At 58.1% G+C, this 18698-nt stretch overlaps 1 protein-coding gene across 4 annotated transcripts; it reads left to right on the forward strand.

Moving 5' to 3' along the window:
- The first annotated feature begins 726 nt into the window (after positions 1 to 726).
- HPN (hepsin) lies at positions 727 to 18116 on the forward strand. Of its 4 annotated transcripts, none has more exons than XM_081806714.1 (13): positions 727 to 1254; positions 1830 to 1899; positions 7000 to 7101; positions 7193 to 7234; positions 12278 to 12407; positions 12488 to 12610; positions 12722 to 12762; positions 13227 to 13392; positions 13496 to 13686; positions 16717 to 16857; positions 17062 to 17204; positions 17387 to 17551; positions 17756 to 18116. In XM_081806714.1, the coding sequence occupies exons 2-13, from the start codon at positions 1884 to 1886 to the stop codon at positions 17795 to 17797; spliced, it is 1302 nt and encodes a 433-aa protein (XP_081662840.1). In that variant the 5' UTR covers positions 727 to 1254; positions 1830 to 1883; the 3' UTR covers positions 17798 to 18116. The 4 variants fall into 4 exon arrangements, with proteins under 4 accessions (XP_081662840.1, XP_081662841.1, XP_081662842.1 ...); XM_081806715.1 differs by having other exon boundaries at positions 1082 to 1254; positions 17770 to 18116; XM_081806716.1 differs by having other exon boundaries at positions 1082 to 1254; positions 16762 to 16857.
- The last annotated feature ends 582 nt before the right edge of the window (positions 18117 to 18698 follow it).

Raw genomic sequence — 18698 nt, forward strand, 5'->3', positions numbered from 1 at the left:
GTTCCCAGCAGGGTGGCTCTCTGCTGTGGTGGGAGCTGGGGAGGGGCGAGGGAGGGAGAGGAAGATGCAAGTGGGGGGAGGGGCAGAGAGAGATTAGGGGCTGGCGGCACCAGTGCCCGCCCCCAGGCATGACCCCCTTGTGGGAGACTGTGGCTCTGCGTGGGGCCGAGCGTGTGGGATGAAAGCCGCGGTCTGGGTTTGGGAGCATGGCTGTCCACTAGCAGGTGGCTGCTGGTGACCCTTGTGTGTCTGGGTGTTTATCTGGCCCTGGGGTCTGACGTGGATCACTCTTGGCTGCTGGCGGGACAGTGTGTATCTGCCTGTGGACACTTCCGGCCACTTGGCCTGGACCTCAGCACTCGGTGCTGCCTTTTCCGGGCCAAGCCCCCCATCCCCCCACCCGGTGCAGGACTTCCAGGCTCCAGAGGTCACGGCTGCAGGCAGCAGAGAGGCTGCCAAAGCAAACCAGCCCCCGTGACTTGTAGGAAGGCAGCTGGGGGGAGGGGGCTGGGGCAGAGGCTGGGGCAGGAGTTGGGGGCGGTCTGGGGCCAGGGCCGGGGCAGGGACCAGGACTGCCTTGTTCAGGAGCTGGACTTGGGGACGGGAAATAGCGGGGGGCAGTGGTAGGCCTGGGTTCAGGCAGGGGGCCGGGGTGGGGTGGGGGGTGAGCTAGAAGGGACAGGGGTGGATAGGGAGGGAGTTAGGCCTGAGCTGGGGCCAGGTGGGGGTAAGGCAGGGGCTGGGCGGGAGGCAGAAGAAGTGGCAGGGGCAGGGTGGGCTTGGGGCAGCTGGAGCCCTCTATCTGGCTCCCTCCAATTCAAAGGCCCACCCTTCAGTCCTCGTAAGCACCCCGCCCCAGCCTGCTCTGTCTGCTCAGAGCCCCTGCCTTCAGGCCAAACCTCTCCCTGCTCCCGCCTCCCCTCCGACTGGCACACCTGGGCCCCCTCCAGGCCGGAGGCAGGCTCCGCAGGTTGCTTGGGCCGGCCAGCTCCGGCCCTTGCAGACCCCGCCCCACCAGCCAGGTGGCCGCCCGCGCTGCCAATCCGTTTGCCCTGCCCCTCCACGCCCCTTCCCCCGCCTCCGGCCCCGCCCCCTCCGCCTCAGGTGAGGCCGCCAGGCCTAGCCGGCCCCACGCCGCTGCCTCCGCCTCCGGGCCACCGCTGCTGCGGGGCCACCATGCTCCTGCCCAGGCCTGGAGACTGACCCGAAGAGGGCACCATCTCTCAGCTCCGCCCCCACCTGTCGGACCCCAGGGTAAGGACCGGGGCCCTCAGTTCTGGGCCCGGGCATGGGTGCCCTCGTGCCCACACCAACCGAATGCCCACCTCCCAACAGTGGGCTTCCCGGGGGCCCCAAGAGTGGGCTCTCAGACGTCTCTCCAAGGAACTCAGAGCTCCAGCCGCCTGTTGCTCAGATCCAGAGATTGGGCCCTGGGTCTCCTCTTCCCTCAGGCCCAAGACTCTGGGCCCTTACGCCCCTCCTCCCACATACCCAGGAGTTCTGAGCCCCCAAATCCCTTTTTCCCCAGGACCCAGGAGTTCAGGCTCTCAGGTCTCTCTACTCCCTCAGAGCCAGGTGTTCAGACCCTCGGTCCCCTCCTCCCCCAGGCCCAGGAAAGGGGCCCCCAACGGTGCAAATCCAGGCATCCCCTGGTTGCTGGTCAGACACTGACCCCATCCTTGAACCCAGCCTGATCTGCGTCTGTGATCACGGTGTGCTCTGGCCAGGGCCCAGTCCGTCCAGCCTCCCTGGATGGGCGCCTGGGACTGGGGGCACAGGGGCTGGGTTCGGCTCCCCCAGGCCCTGCCTCTCTGTTCATCTCCCCACAGGTCCCACCCTGGCCCAGGAGGTCAGCCGGGGAATCATTAACAAGAGGCCGTGACATGGCGGAGAAGGAGGGTGAGTCCCCTTTTCTTTGAGTCCTGACTTTGGCTCTGCCTGGCGCCCCTCCCTCTGTGCTCTGCTCTCAACCCTCCGCCCCCTCAGAGCCCCCTCTCTCTGGCACCCCTCCTGGGCCCACCCCCACCCCCTTCTGAAGTCTCCTCCACCTGATTAACTATTAACCAAATTTTCTGTGGGGCAGTGCTACCACCTGCCTTCCTGCTACCCCGTATGACCTTCCTGGCTCTTGCCTCAGTTTCCCCTCACACCCCAGTGATTTCTCAGCTAACCCTGGGCCTGCCCCCCACTTGGGGCTAAGGTGGGAAGACCAGCTCTCACGGTTATGGACTCAGACTCTGGAGCTGAATGCACAGGCCTGTATTCAAATCTGCTTCCGCCACTTTTTAGCCGTGTTCTCTTGTACGAGTGACATCATTTCTCTGGGATCCATTCCCCACCCCCCCCCCGGCCCCGGGTCAAGCACAGATCCTCGGGCTACCTGCCTAGCCACACACAGGGGTTGCCGGGAGCATGGAACCCACACGAGGCATCAGTGTGGGGCTTAGCGTGTGAGACACAGGCCATGAACCAGATATGACCGAGGCCGGCCAGCCCGGTGTCCCAGGGACCCAAGAACCCCACCAATTCCAGACATTCCTCCCACCTCTTTGCACTGTGGGCAAAAGAACAGAGGGAGGACTTTGGACTCGGCCGGGATGGATGGAGAGGGGAGAGAACCCAGAGGAACCGTTCCAGGAATGATGGGAGCTAGCGCCCGCCTGAGTGGCTGGCCCTGAGGGGCCCTTGGCAGGCCCTGGCTGGGGCTCCAGACAGCCTGCCTCCCTCTCAACCTCCGCCACACGTGGGAGCCAGCTGGAGGGGCCCGAGCAGGGGGCAGCCTTTCCTCCCTGCCCTCTCCAGCGGAGGCTGGCTCCCTCTCTTCTTCCTGGAAGCAGGCTAGCAGGGCTTCAGTTCCAGGTGATAGCCCTTTCGAGCTGGGAAGCCCTGGGCAAGTGGCTTACCCTCTCTGGGCCTCAGTGTCCATCTGGAAAATGGAGCTGGGGTGAATGCGCCCCTCACAGGGTGGCGTGAGGATTTAAAGGGCATGAGAATTAGGGGGTGCTGGTTGTGTTGGCTGAAATGAGCCGCGTGGATCACTGGCCTCCTGGGCTCTCAGCAGTTAGCAAATCACATCCCAAACCATTCAGCTAGGGCCCAGAGCAAACCCAGGCTCTGGGTGGCTCAGGACGGGGGACACTGTGCCCTTGTTGAGCAGGTGGCTGGCAGAGCCCGGACCCTGAGGGACGATGTTCCTCCTGGAGCTGACTGACAGGAGTCTCCAGGGCCCGGGCCCATGCGTGAATGACCCCGGGAGAAAAGCAGATCGTGCCCGGAAGGATGGCTAGAGATGGTCTGGGGACAGAGAGCACTGAGGCAGAGTGGGCTCCAGTGCGTCCCCAGGCAGCTCGACCTGGTCCTGTGGCAGGACCTGGACCCAGACGCCGAATAGTTCTGGTGCCGTGCTTACTTGCTGGGTGACCCCGGGGAGCTGGCTGCGCCTCTCTGGGCCCTCTTTCCTCATGTGCAAACCGGGGATGATGATAATGATACCTTCCTTACTAACACCGGGGGCTAGGCTGTAAGGAAAGTGCAGGCCAGGGCTAGGCGCGCGAGTCTGAGCCGGTTGTGTTAACTTCCAAGTGTGCCCAAGGCAAGGTGCCTGGTGCTCCCTGGGGACTCAGAATTGGAGGAGGTGATACGGGCTGGGCTGACGCGCAGGGTGAGTCGGAAGAGGTAGGGGGTGCCCGGCAGAGGGAGAGCACGGACAGAGGCAGGGGCTGACGAGCTGCCAGGCCTGCAGTGGCACATGGAGAGCTCGGGTATTTCTGGAGGCCGTGTCGGAAGTGGAGTCGGGAAAGGGATGAGGTGAGCGAGCCGGAGCCTCGTCTCTCAGGACTGTTTTTGGTGATGGGCCGGCGGATGCCCCGGCAGTGCTGGGTCTCTCCACGAGATGGCGCTGGTGGTCATTCTTTGTTTCTCTTATTCTGACTTGTGTTTTTACAAGTTCTGTGGGTTTGGTTGCTTGCCGGAAGCTCTGTCAGGGGTCTGGTAATGACCCATAAGGCTGTCTGGGAGTTTGGGGAAACATAGGTTCGACTCCCAAATCTCTAATGGCCATGCTTATATCCTAGAAAGCCTGGCACCACAGGGCTGAGGGTCTTAGACTCTGTCTTGGGGACACTGGGGAGTCATGAAGGATTCTAGGTAAAGAAGGGACAGGGTGGATTTGGTGCTTAGGATGATCCTCAAGCTTCCATGTGGAGGCTGCGCCAGAGGGCAGGTTGAGCCCAGGCTTGGGTGGGGCTGGGTGCAGGGAAGGGGAGGGTGGAGAGGAGGTGCTCAGGAGGCCTGCAAGCTGTGTGGGGAGGGAGGTGTCCTGCAGATGAGGAACAGTCCTGAGGATGAGGGCCTCTGAGACGGGACCTGGGGATTGGGGAGGACGTTGAAGCCGATATAGGACCTGGGGGGTGTGAAGGACCCAGAGGTCCCAGGGGGAGGCATCTACAAGGCTGTAGGACAGAAAAGGGAAACTGAGGCTGTGGAGGTGTGTGAGACAGACTTGGAAGCAGGGGGCATGAGGGGGAGGAGGCCACGTCGTACCCTGTGAACTCCAGGTTTCAGGGAGCGGGACGAGGTCAGCAGATGGAGAAAGCCCCTGTTGGAGAAGTGGAAGGAAAATCGGACGCATGCGGTGTCTCAGAGTCCAAAGGAGAGCCTTTCATTCAGGAAGTTGGAGTTGGGGACGCCGAGGGCTGAGACACAAGCTGCTGACTGAGCCGAGTTTCAGAGACAAGGAGCCACAGATGTCCCCTGTGAGAGTTTAGCTGCCAGAGGGTGGGGGCCGAAGACCCAAGGTGAGGGCGGCCCTTGGCGCCCTTGAGGAGCAGAGAGCAGCGCCCCAGGGAGAAGCCAGGAATCCCGGCAAGGCTGCTGCCTCACACCCAGAGTGAGGACGCTTCCTGCCTCAGGAAAGACGTGCAGTGACGGTGCCCCTCACACTGGGAGGACCCAGAGTAAGGACACTTCCTGTCCTACCAAGGGCACCCGCTTGAGGCGTGGAAGGAGGGCACGGGAGGAGGTCCTTCAATGCTTGCCACCCCAGTAGACGCACCAAAGCCCCTGGGCTGGGCTCGAAGTGGCCCCAAGCCCTGATAGGCGCCCCTGAGAACAAAGGGACCAGGACCGGCCTCTCGGCCTCATGGCTGCAGGAGCCAAGACCTCCCACCGGCACCAGGAAGACGGCTGGGAACAGAGCTGGCGGGCTGGCGGGAGGCCAGGGCTGGCCTGGCCCCCTGCGGCCTCTTTGGAGGGAGGGTGTATTTGTTTGCTCTTGCCTTGAAGGGAACTGCTGGGCTCTCAAATTCTTAAGACACCCAGACAATGACCGTCCCAGGAAGATCCCGGACGATGCCCTGCTCCATTCTGGGTGCTGGTCTGGCCCTGTGCCCGCCAGCTGTAGACTGCGATACAGGTGGGGGAGCTGGGACTCCTGCCACCCTGGAGATGTCCTGCAGAGGCCATCCCACAATCCCTAGCGAAGGGGTTGGCTTTTAATTCCCAGGGCCCCTGTTGCACTGGGAATAAAAACCCCTTTCCCCTCAGGCCACGCGGCCTCCCTAGCTGCTCTCAGCCTAGGTCCCTGCCTTCCCCAAACTCATGCCATCCTGGCCATATCTGTGGTCTCTCTCTCGAACAGATCATGCTTATTCTTGCCTCAAGGCCTTTCCCTGTGCTGTCCCCTCTGCCCAGAGGGCTCTTCCTTAAGATCTTTGCGTGGATGGTTTCAGCCTTCAGGTCTCAGCTCAAAGGTCACTTCTTGGGGTGGCCTTCCCTCAGCACCCCACTCCAGAAGCCACCCGCCCCCCCGACCTGCATTATTTTCTTCATAGACTTTGCCACTATCTGGGAATGATCAAGTTTGTTCATTGTTTATGTTTTCCCCTCAACCTTACACATATGAGAATGTGAGCCCCATGAGAGCCAGCATCTCATCTGTCTTGGAATGTGTCTCCTGAGCCTAGAATGGTGCCAAGTACAGTGGATGCTCAGCAGGACAATGAATGAACAAAGCTCTTTTTACCAAGGAGCAAACAGGCCCAGAGAGGGGAAGGGTATTGTCCAGGAACACACAGCTCTAACGATATAAAAGCATTTGTTGAGAACTTGCTCTCTGCCAGGCATTATGGCGCAGGGAGAGGGAGTGGCTTCGTACTTAGACGCTTGGGCCCCAGCACCCCATGTGCCCCCCGGGGTCCAGGACTCAGCACTGCCTCCCACTGGCTGAGTCCCCACGCACATGTCACTCCACTTCTCTGAGCCTTAGTGTTCCCTGTCCGAAAAATGGGAATCCTCCCCCAAACGAGGACAGTGCTTGGGAGAACAAGCCTGTGATAAGAGTTCAGCTACTATGATGTAAGAGAACTTTAAAATATTGTTTTTAGAGGTGAGTGCTGGGTGGGTGACCATTAAACAGACAGGAAAGCTGAGGTTCAAAGAGGTGAGGCCACCTACCCAAGGTCCCAGGGCCGGGAGGGGTAAGGCCAATATTATTAAGTGAGGCTGGCAACTTTTCAAACTTAGGTTCTGAACCTCCAGAGGGTCCTGCGGGAGAGGGCTGATTTGGGGAGATGCCCAGGGACAGAGGGGCTGGGAGGGCAGAGAGGGATGAAGCAGTGAGGACATGCCAAAGAGCAGGGAAGTGAGCTGCCAAGAGGGCAGAGGTCAGGGGTCGCAGCGCCCAAGAGGCTCCAAGAAGTTCTGAGAGAGGGAGCAGAAGTGAGAGGTTCAAGAGAAGAAGGAGATAGCAAAGTGCAGTGTCACTGGGGAGGAGAGAGCCCGCAAGTGCCAGGAGGGCGGGGATGGTGGCAGCGGTCCCAGCCACACCCCTTCCCAGCTGGAAGGCTGGGGTGGGGGGAGCAGGACACCTGTAGGGGAGGGCGCGGACCCAGGGCATGGCAGCCGGCGAGGGGGGCGGGCAGGGCAGAGCTGGCCCCGTGCCCAGACCCTGCCGCGAGGAGGACCGGCCTGGCAGTGGCCCCAGCATGGTGTCTGTTGCAGGTGGCCGGACTGTGCCATGCTGTTCCGGACCCAAGGTGGCAGCTCTCACAGCGGGGACCCTGCTGCTCCTGACAGGCATCGGGGCAGCGTCCTGGGCCATTGGTGAGAGCGGTCCCTGCGTCTCTCCCCTCCCCTGCCCTGCCCTGCCCCGCAGCCCCTTGCCTGCCTGCCCTCACCTCTGCCTTCTCTGCAGTGACCTTTCTACTCAAGAGTGATCAGGAGCCGCTGTATCCGGGTGAGTAAAGCAGGCCGGGACCCCCTGGGGAGCCCCGGAGGAAACCTGTCCCTGGTGGGAGCTCAAGGAAAAATTTCCGAGTGACTGCGTGAGCATGTGCAGAAATGCTGATAGCACTCAGATTGAACACCTGCTTGGGACAGGGTGCCATTCTGAGCACTCCACCTTGCCTTATGGTTTCCAGACTCTCAATGTGTTACCTGTTAGTGCCTCATGAAATAAAATTAGGGAGTCGGAAACCACATTTTAAAAAGCACGAAAGAGAGGGGCGCCTGGGTGGCTCAGTCGATTAAGTGTCTGCCTTGGGCTCAGGTCACGATCTCGGGGTCCTGGGATCGAGCCCCGTATCGGGCTCCTTGCTCAGCGGGGAGCCTGCTTCTCCCTTTCCCTCTGCTACTCCCCCTGCTCGTGCTTTCTCTCATTCTCTCTCTCAAATAAATAAATAAAATCTTTTAAAAAATAAAAAGCATGAAAGAGATTAGATTAGAAAAGACCACAGCGCATCTCTCTCAGCACGGGAAAGTTTTGTTAATCTTTCCTTTTGGTTCCATGAGAGCCGTGCTGTTATTCTCTCCATCTTTACAGATGGGGAAACTGAGGCTCAGAGCAATGCAGTGATTTGCTCCAGAAAGCACAAGTTCAGGGCTGCATCATAAAATGTAAAAATGTGTCTCTTTACTACGAGGCATGGTCAGAGCCCGTTTGTGAGGTGCTATATGAATTTAGCGACCCCTTCTCATTCTCTGGGGGGGTGGAGGGGGGTACTGCTGCTATGATCCCCATTTACAGATGTGGAAAGTGAGACCAGAGAGGACACACAGCTGGGAGATGATGAGGCCAGGAATAGCTCCCAGACCGGCCTGGCAGAGCTGGGTCTGCAGGCAGCTGAGAATGAACGGCTACACTAATAATAGATGTGGAAACTAAATGTGGAATGAATGGATGAATTCTCCCGGGTGCCAGCCCCCAGCTGCCGTTCCATGGCCCAGCACAGCAGGAAGAAAGGGGAAGTTGGGTGATGGGATGTATTTTTCACTCCCGGGAGCCTCATCTAATTCCATAAAGGACTCAGCTCATGCTAAGAGAAGAAATGAAAATCCGGACAAGGAAAGCCTACATCAGCGTTGGTCACCATGCCAGCACTTAGTGAGCATTTACAGGTACCAGGTGTAGGCCTCGGGGCTTTATGGTTTCAATTCTTTAAACCCTCACAAAAGCCCATTTTAATATGGGGAGACCGAGGCGCAGAAAGGTCCAGCGACTTGGCCGCAGGTCTCAGAGCTAGGAAGCGGCAGCTCTGGGATTCGAACCCAGGCAGTCTAGATCTGCTCAGTGCAGAATTACTATCCTGTGCTGTTTCTCGAGAAACAGCCAAGCGACTCGCAGTAGTGACGGCTACCATCTGCTGCACCCGCGCTGTAACCTTGGACCTATTACCATTGCCCCGCTTTTGCAGATGGGGGACACTGAGGCCCAGGGAAGTGAACTGACTTGCCCAAGACCACACACTGAAGAAGCGGCAGGCCAGAGGGATCATGTCCCAGAAGCCGCTCCATAGCTCCGTGGCTCCATAGCTCCCCACTGCCACTGGGCTAAAGTCTCAACCCCCTGCAGGCTCCAGGGCTCCTAGGGGGCAGACCCCTTTTCCGCCCTCACCTCATGCTTGCTTCTGGCGCTCTCCAGCGTCCAGCCTATGGGCCATTCTCATGCCCTTGAAGGGCCCTCCTGGCCCCACCGTCTTGGCTTACCACCTCTTGCCTGCTCACACCTAGAAGCAGTTTCGAGGTTCTGCTGAGTTCTGGGGCCTCAGACCCGTCCTGCCCTGGGTCCCAACCTCCTTAATCATAAGCTAGGGGACCACGGGGAAGAAGGAGAGATGATGCAGTCCACTTGGTAAATGTGGCTTTGGGGTCTCACCTTCAGGCTTTAACTTTGCTGAGCAAGGCCTTCCTTCCTGCACCCCTAGGCCCCATGCTCCCCCCACCCCACGGCCATGCCTATTGCCCAGGGTAAAATTCTCCTCACACTTGACTTCTGGGGAATTTCAGGAGGGCAGGGGCCCTGGGTTTGCTGCCCCAGACGGTGTCCTGCACATGGTGGGTACTCAGGAGGTCTTTGCTTAATGCACAAGACAAGTCGCCGAGATGAACTGACTTGCCCTTGACCTCCAGCTGGAAAGTACCTACGGCCAGCACTCCTGCCCTTCACTTATACTTGGGTTTTCCAAAAATGATGGGAAATTGCAAAACAAATGAAAACAACCCCCAAACTACATCTCCACCTCATTTTCCTGGGATTTTCACACCTCTAAATATATCAGACAATTCAGTAAGCAAAACCAGATGACCCAGAACACATTTTCTTTTCTTTTCTTTTTTTTGCGAAGAATACCAACAAGAATGAAGAGTCGAAAAGTGAGAAACAGTGGCACAGAACGTGGCTTTAAAAATAATCGGAGGGGGCATTTGATATTCCCTCCCTCTCCCTCCCCCAACACATATCCATAAAGTGATCCTTTTTTTCCCCCTAAAACCTTACCGTATCTGGAATACTTGGAAGCTTTTTACCCCCAGCTGGTGTTTCAAACCCCAAGTCTTGGTCTTGGAACTCAGGGTGGTGGGTGCCATCCGCAGGGGTGCCAGGCATCGCCTGCCCCCACCCCAGAGCAGGGGCCAAGGCAGCCAGGAAGCCATCACTGTGGGTAAGGAAGTCACTGGACAGGCTGTCCGGGCCAACATGCAGAGCTTGGGGTCTGGAGTCACGCAGGCCTGAATGCAAGTCGTCTCTGCTTCTCACTCACTTGGTGATGTTGGGCAAGGCACCCCACCTCTCCAAGCTTCAGCCTCCTCCTCTGATCAGAATGGGGATGATCTTTGTGGCCTTGGGGTGGTGTGGCGAGGCCGTGCTGTTGGTGGGCAGGGAGAACGTGAGGCATAGTGCTGGGCACACGGCAGGTTCTCAGAAGACAGGGTCCTCTAGAACTGGGTCTAGAACTCCTGCGTCCCTTGTCCGGATCAGGCGGCGAGGGGAAGACCCCTCAGCTCGGGGGAGGCCAAACTGAGTTTGCCCCAGATCTGGTTTCCTAGAATGTGCTCTAGGGCGCCAGCAATGCAGGAGGACCAAGGGGGTCACAGCTGGCCTGTCCCCAAACCTGCTCCCCCTGCGCCCTGCCCCATCCTGGTCAATGGCAGCTGCATCCTTCTACGGCTCAGGCCAGACACCCCAGAGTTGTCCATGACCCCTCTCTTTCCTTCACAGCCACATGCAGTCTGTCAGCTTGACCCACAAAATCTCTCCAGAATCTAAACTCTTCTCCCCCTTCTGCCCCCGCCCTGGCCCCGGTCTCCATCCTCCCCAGCCTGGACTCCGCAGCAGCCCCTCCCTGGGCTCCCTGCTCCTGTGGCGTCCCCTACAGTCTGCCCCTGGCCCGCAGCCAGAGGGAGCCTGTGAACCCCCCAATCGGGTCAGGGCGCTGCTGGCTCAGAGCCTCCCCTGGCTGCACCTCTCTCCCGGGAGAAGCCAAGTCCTCGCGTGGACCTGGCCTTCCTCCCAGCTCATCTGCCCCTCGCTCACTCTGCTCCAGCCTCCTTGCGGTTCCTCCCCCACCCCCGCCCCCACCTCCACCAGCCTTGGGATCTCTGCCCTTGCTGTTCCTGTGGCCTAGTTCTCTGTTCCTTCACCTACCTTCACGACTCTCTCGACTCTCTCCCCTCCTTCAGATCTATGTTCACACCCCACCTTCTCAGAAGAGCTTTCCCTGCCCTCCTGCGGGAAATGGCAAGTTCTCCCCACACGCCAGTATGCCCCTGCCTCAGTCAAGCTGGATTTGTCTCCTTGGCTCCTTATTTTGTGACACACCGTCTATTTTGCTTACTTGTCCCTTTCGTTGCCCATTTCACCTACTGGTCCTGGAGTTCCACAGAGCAGGGGTTTTGTCTGATCTGTTTATTGCCGTTCATTGCCCCAAATAGAGCCTAGCACGTCCTGAGTGGTAAATGTAAATAAACAGGCCTGAGGGCTGTGACCTGGCTTAGGTGTGGAAGACGGTCCTCTGGCCATGCGTGGGGAGCAGCCTGGGAGGAGCTAAGAGGATGGGCGGTTCTCAACACAACCAGCCCCAGACACGAGGAATCCCTCATGCGCTCTCTCCAGCCTTCTTATATCTTCATCCCATCTCTTCTCACAGTTTGTGATGACGTGCTTGGTTGAGTGACTTTTTTTATTGCTGTCTGTCTCCCCCAATCCTAGACTTTGGTTTGGTGAGGGCCCAGCCCAGGGCTGTCTTGGTCATCTTTATGCCTCCAGCATCACCCCCCAACAGGGCTGCGTATGGAGTATACGTCCAGTTAACGCTTATTATCGGGTGAATGAATGAATGAGTGAGCCAATGAATGAATGAATACTACATCGTCAGCTTGGAGAATTGCACTTTAATATATTCAAGGCTTGGACAAGTCCTGCAGAAAAGATAGCTTTTCTTTCTTTTTTTTCTCTTTCTTTTTTTCTGTCTTTTTTGAAGACTATAGGGTATCTAAATATTTTGGCCCTCTGAGGTGTTAGTCAAGGGTCTTCAGGCTGCACAAGACAAAAGGAGAAAAACTGGTTAAACAACAAGGGGAACAATTCACTTACTTATCCAACCATTCTGGGGGTCTTTCCCGTCTGGCTCCATCAAGGGTCAGACATCTCTTGGCTTTCCTCCACGTTGGCTTATTTTTCCCCCACACTGGGGGCAAAGACGGCCCCCAGCAGCTCCAGCCTCACACGCCATTCTCCTGGGAGCGTGGTTGAAACCGCTTCCCTCTTCCCCGATGTCCGATGTCCTAGCTGATGTCCGAGCAAAGGGCCAGACGTGTGGCGCATGCGCGGCCAGCTTAGGGAGCAGGGAGGCGACAGGAAGGTCCCCAGGTTCCCCGCCCGCAGGCGCGCCCCAGCTCCTATCGGCCCCCCGCAGAGACTCAGGCCTGGAGCTCCGCGGGGCCCGGGCTGGGGGGTGGGGCGCGGCGGGGAGGTGACCCAGGCGGCCGTCCTGTCGCCCTGCAGTGCAGGTCAGCCCGGCCGACGCCCGGCTCATGGTGTTCGACGACACGGAGGGCACGTGGCGGCTGCTGTGTTCCTCGCGCTCCAACGCCAGGGTGGCGGGCCTGGGCTGCGAGGAGATGGGCTTCCTCAGGTACCGGGTGGCCCGGGGGGGGGGGGGTGGCGCGGGGAGGGGCGGGGCGGGAGGAGCAGGCCTGACCCCTGCCTGCCCAGGGCCCTGGGCCACTCGGAGCTGGACGTGCGGACGGCGGGTGCCAACGGCACGTCGGGCTTCTTCTGCGTGGACGAGGGGAGGCTGCCGCTGGCCCGGAGGCTGCTTGAGGTCATCTCTGTGTGGTGAGGAGGACTGCGGGGCCCGGGCGCCCCTCCTGCCCGCCCTCGGGGGCCCTTTCTCCTGCCTGAACTGGCCTCCCCTTTTGTTTCCACCTCTGCTCCTTTCTGTCACAGTGACTGTCCCAGGGGCCGTTTCCTGGCTACCGTCTGCCAAGGTGAGTCCCTGCTACTCGGTACCCTCTGCCTGAGACCCCCCCAGGGCAGGGCCATGTCCCATCGGACACCCCCCCCACACACCCACCCAACACACACCAGCCATAGCCCCTTACCCTACAAGGATGGAGCTGGGTCCTCTCGGACTCCCCTAGGGAGGCATGGCCTTGTCCCCATAGGGTCCCAGGGATGGGACTATGTCTCCTTACTCTCTTAAGGTGGGCCCATGTTCCGCAGAACCCTCAGGTCAGGGTCTCGTCCCATCAGACACCCCCTACCCCCACACTGGCCATATTTTCTTAGATCCTATGAGGGTGGAGCTGTGTCCTCTGACTCCTCCAGGGTAGCAGGTCCGTGTCCCCTCAGGCCCCCAAAGCAGGGCCATGTTCCTATAGGTCCCCAGGGATGGGGCTGTGTCCTGAAGGTTCCAGGCCCTCCCACTGCCCCTGATCTGCCTCCTCCACAGACTGTGGCCGTAGGAAGCTGCCTGTGGATCGCATCGTGGGAGGCCAAGACACCAGCCTGGGCAGGTGGCCGTGGCAAGTCAGTCTCCGTTACGATGGAGCACACCTGTGTGGGGGGTCCCTGCTCTCCGGAGACTGGGTGCTGACAGCCGCCCACTGCTTCCCTGAGTGAGTGTCCCCCACAGCCCTGAGTGGGAGAGGCAGGGGAGAGGTGAGCCGGGAGAGGCTGCGCCCAGGGAAGCTGCCACCCTCCTCTCCTATTCCCTGGTAGGCGGAACCGGGTCCTGTCTCGATGGCGAGTGTTTGCCGGCGCTGTGGCCCAGGCCTCACCCCATGGCCTGCAGCTGGGGGTGCAGGCAGTAGTCTACCACGGGGGCTATCTCCCCTTTCGAGACCCCAACAGTGAGGAAAACAGCAATGATATCGCCCTGGTCCACCTGTCCAGCCCCCTGCCCCTCACGGGTGAGTCTGGGGGATGAGCCTTGGCCTGGGGACTCCAGAGGCTGGGAGGACAGAGGACCGAGCCATAGGATTCCATGGTGATAAGGAAAACGACCTCTAGGGGAGTTAAGCACGGAGTTCGCATTTGCCGCAGCAGATCCACCTGGGGCTCCGTGCCCAGAGGAAATGAAAATACGGGTGCACACAAGATCTTAGACGCGGGTGTTCACGGCAGCTCTATTCACTTTGACAGTCAAAAGATGGAAGCAGCCCAGATGTTTGTTTGACAAATGCATAGACAAAATGTGGTAGATCCATACAATAGGGTAATATTTGGCCATAAGACAGAATCGTGGAGCACTAACACATGATACACAGCCGATAAACCTTGAAACCATTGTGCTAAACCAAAGAAGTCAGACACAAGAGGCCAGTATGTGATTCCATTTATCTGAAATGTCCAGAATAGGCAGAGCTGGAGAGAGAGAAAGTAGATTAGTGGCTGCCAGGGAGTTGGGCTGGTGTGAGGTGGGTGGGGGGGGGGTGGATGGGGACAGGGAGATTGGGAGGTGACGAGTAGAGAATACAGGATTTCTCTTTGGGGTTGATCAAGACGATCTCAAATCGATGGTGGCCACAGTGGCACCTTCCTATTGCCAGGCATGCAGATAAACTCTCTCTGTGAACCCCCTAAAGGTCACCGACTTGCCCGCTGAAGGGGCTGAACTGTGCGGCGTGTGAATTGTGTCTCGGAAAAGCTGTTACCAAAAAACACAAGTGAAATGAAGAAAACTTTTATTTATTTTATTTTTATTTTTTACAGATTTTATTTATTTATTTGACAGAGAGAGCCACAGCGAGAGAGGGAACACAAGCAGGGGGAGTGGGAGAGGGAGAAGCAGGCTTCCTGCCGAGCAGGGAGCCCGATGTGGGACTCGATCCCAGGACCCTGGGATCATGACCCGAGCCGAAGGCAGATGCTTAACGACTAAGCCACCCAGGTGCCCCTGAAGGAAACTTTTAAAATCTATGAATGAACCCGAGAGGGAATCAGAAGATGTTCCCTTCGCAGTTTTCCGGAGCATTTCCTCGCTCTCAGGGAGAAAGACTCCCTTGGGGCCTAGGATGTCTTTAGCGCTTCTCCACTGCACACTGCATGCCCTGGATTGAGAGCCGGCTCTCAGCAGGCCGCAGGGTGACAACAGTATTAATAAAAACGATGCTGATGAAGTCATAGTAGCGGATGATGATGAGCCTTCAGCGGGCATCGGTATAACGATAATGAAATAGTACGATACGATACTATCCCAGTGATGATGTCCTAGCACCAACACTCGCTCCTCACCTCCTGTGTGCCAGGCCCTGTTCTCTGCATGTCCCCAGCCTGCACGCATTCAGTCCCCACAGCAGCCCTGGGAGGGTGGATCCTCTTAGGGTCCTGTGTTCCCACACAGAGGGAGAGGCCCCCACGCAGAGAAGGTAAATGTTGCTCCGAAGATACCGCGGCTGGAAAATGGCGAAGATTTGGGTCGAGGCCGCCTGGTGTGGGAGTCTGTGCGTGTAACCCCCAGGCTTTGCTGCTGGGACCGTTCTGTGGCTTGCATTCTACTTCTCTTTATGGTTATTTTCTTTTGAATGATCCGTGTTCCTGGTTCTCCATCGAAGGGGATGATACACATTTAAAATGAAACAAACCCTTGTCTTTAGGGAGGGGTTCCAAATAGTGACGTAGAGAAGTGTCCATGGAAGCACAGGGGGTTGGGGTGGGAGACACATGGCTGAGGGGGTAAAAGCATAGAGCTTGGGATCAGATTCGGGTACTTGCCAGCTATGTAATCTTGGCTTCACCTCTCTGTGCCTCAGTTTCCCTGATCCATTAAATGACTTCCTAGAGTTATCAAGATGATTGAAAGGGTAATATGAGGGGTGCCTGGGTGGCTCAGTTGGTTAAGCAGCTGCCTTCAGCTCAGGTCATGAACCCAGGGTCCTGGGATCAAGTCCCACGTTGGGTTCCCCACAGAGCAGGGAGCCTGCTTCTCCCTCTGCCCCTCCCCTCCCCGCCCCCCTCCCCCGGCTCATGCTCTCTCTCAGATAAATAAATAAAGTCTTTTAAAAAGAAGGGTAATATGAGTAAAGAGCTTAGAGCAATGCCAGCACACAGATGAGCACTCAGTTAACGCGAGCAGTCATTGCTGTTGTTGTTTATTACTATTACTAGTTATGGGAGCATTTCCTGTTTGCCAAGTGTGCTGCTCAGGGCTTCACCAGTTTCTCACCACAACCTCTGAGGGAAATGATTATTCTGTCCATTTTATACCTGAGAGCTCTGATGCTCAGGCCTGCAAAGTCGCCAGCAGGCAGGCTGAAGACAGAACTGCCAGGACCTCTTGTGTAGGTTGCGCACTGCACAAGGACATCACATCTTAGGGGCGCCATTCTCACTGTTGTTGGTGTAGACCTGTGTACCTAGTACAATGATCTTCTGGCAGATGGACATCAAGTATCTCAAGATAGGGATGCCTTTCTGTTTCTCACAAAGGCACCTTCTAGGCGGGGGGCGGCCTGTGGGCCACGGTTAAGAACGCAGGCTTGGGAATCTGGCCAACCTGGGTCCAAATTCTAGCTTTGTCATTGCCTCGTTATGAGACCTCAGATAAGTGACTCAGCTTCATCTCCCTCCTCTAAATGAGCTAATAGTAGCCCCTCGCTCTCTGGACTGACAGGAGTTTGGAGGAACTGAGGCAGGAGGACATCCAGCTCCTGCTGTGGTTATTTTATTTTTATTTTTTTGAAACATTTTTATTTGAGGGAGAGGGAGCAGCGAGAGAGGGAACACAAGCAGGGGGAGTGGGAGAGGGAGAAGCAGGCTTCCCGCCGAGCAGGGAGCCCGATGCGGGGCTCGATCCCAGGACCCTGGGATCACGACCCGAGCCGAAGGCAGACGCTGAACGACTGAGCCACCCAGGTGCCCCCTGCTGTGGTTATTTTAGAAGAACAGAGGAGAGGGTGCGCCGGGGCCCTTGAGGCTGCTGGACAGAGGCTTTGTTCCAGGCGGGGCAGGCCGGCAGGGGCTGGACCGCCTGGTCTCTCTCCCAGAATACATCCAGCCTGTGTGTCTCCCGGCTGCCGGCCAGGCCCTGGTGGACGGCAAGATCTGTACCGTAACCGGCTGGGGCAACACGCAGTACTACGGTGAGTCCCGTCTTCTGCCGGCGGAGCCGCCGTGAGGGAGACGGAACTGGGCTGGGGAAAGGCAGTCTGGCTGGAAAGGCAAATGCTTCTTGGCCCTGGGGCCCAGGGACGCTGAAGAGCCTGGGGGGGGGGCGGGGTGCAGCAGGAGGGAAGGGGGCCGCGCCTGTTCCCCAGCCTCGGCCAGCCTTGCCCGCACACCCCCAGGCCAACAGGCTGGGGTACTCCAGGAGGCCCGAGTCCCCATAATCAGCAGTGAGGTCTGCAATGGCCCCGACTTCTACGCGAACCAGATCAAGCCCAAGATGTTCTGTGCCGGCTACCCTGAGGGTGGCATTGACGCCTGCCAGGTGAGGCACTGTGGGGGGCAGCCCCGAGCGCCTGCCACTGCAGGGATGGAGACACAGGGCAGTGGGTGGCCGGGCTCCCTCTCTCAGGGCCAGAGGGCTCCGTGACCACAGCCCCTGGCCATCCAAGAGGGCCTCCCGGATGCCCTCTTGGCCTCCAGCCCGGCCTCCCCTCCCCACACCAGGGTGACAGCGGTGGCCCCTTCGTGTGTGAGGACAGCATCTCTCGGACGCTACGTTGGCGGCTATGTGGTATCGTGAGCTGGGGCACCGGCTGTGCTCTGGCCCAGAAGCCGGGTGTCTACACCAAAGTCAGTGACTTCCGGGAGTGGATCTTCCAGGCCATAAAGGTGAACGTCAGGCCCAGATGGGAGCCAGAGGGCGGGAGTGTTTGGGACTCTAATGGGGAAAGGGGAGGAGGCAGGGGTTTTCTGGACACCTGTGCTCAGGCCAGAAGATGGTGCCCTAGGGGACAGATGGATTTCCAAGGGCTTGTGGGGAGGGGAGGTTAGCTGTGGGACTGGGGAAGCCTCTCAGACCTCAGAAGCCCCCAGTTGTCTTTCTCCAGACTCACTCCGAAGCCAGCGGCATGGTGACCCAGCTCTGACCTGTGGCTTCTCCTTGATGCACACGCCTCCAGGGCCCAAGTTCACCTAGGTGGCTCCAGCCCCACCTGGTGGGGTTCACCCTGGGCCCGGAATGGGATGTTTCTCTTCTTGGGCTGAGCCCACAGGTCCAAGGATACCCTCCCTCCAGGCTCCTCTCTTCCACAGTGGCGGGCCCACTCAGCCCTGGGACCACCCGAGCCTCACCCTCCTGACCCCCATGTAAATATTGTTCTGCCATCTGGGGACCCCCATCTAGGTGCCCGTGATGACAGGATGCTCTTTAAATAATAAAGATGGTTTTGATTAACATGGCCTCTGAGTTTGCAAGTGTAAACAGCAATGAGGACATTTGTCCAGGAGGGAAGAGAGAAATTAGGGTCTAGCACAAATCAGGCAGGGAGCGTTATCCTCCAATTCTCATTGGCTTAAGAGAAAAAAAAACTAATTGGTTCACTTAACTGAAAATGCCCCGGCGCAAGTGGCTTCAGGTACTGCTGGATCCAGCTGCTCAAATATTTTTCGTCAAGACTGCCTCATTTCCTCTCCAAAATCTGCTTTTGTACAGAGAAAAGCTTTATTTGCAAGAAGCCTCCCCTACAACCAGAGACAGAGATGTCCCCCACCCACCCAAACGCTAGGCTGATAGGCCATGGACCACTTAGCAGCCCCAGTGGAAAGGAAATGCTTTTCTCCCAATAGCTACAGCAAGGAAGGCCCAGGCCTGGCTCTCACTGGGCAGATTTGGGTCATAGGCTCATCCTTCATCAAATCACGGTGCATGTGATGCATGGAGTCAGGGGGTTGACCATCAAGAACTATATGACTTCAGCGTAGGGGGTTCCCCAAAGGAAAATGGAGTGCTTTTTCTAAAAAAAGGGATGTAGATGCC

This window comes from Leptonychotes weddellii, chromosome 16 (assembly GCF_054177405.1).
Source record: "Leptonychotes weddellii isolate Sample4059 chromosome 16, ASM5417740v2, whole genome shotgun sequence".
NCBI lineage: Eukaryota > Metazoa > Chordata > Mammalia > Carnivora > Phocidae > Leptonychotes > Leptonychotes weddellii.

Bases quoted from the DNA above. Each gene is read 5' to 3' on its own strand.
- HPN (XM_081806714.1), top strand. The intron at 12,611-12,721 runs GTGAGGAGGACT...TTTCTGTCACAG, and splicing joins CTTGAGGTCATCTCTGTGTG to TGACTGTCCCAGGGGCCGTT. The intron at 17,552-17,755 runs GTGAACGTCAGG...AGAAGCCCCCAG, and splicing joins GGATCTTCCAGGCCATAAAG to TTGTCTTTCTCCAGACTCAC.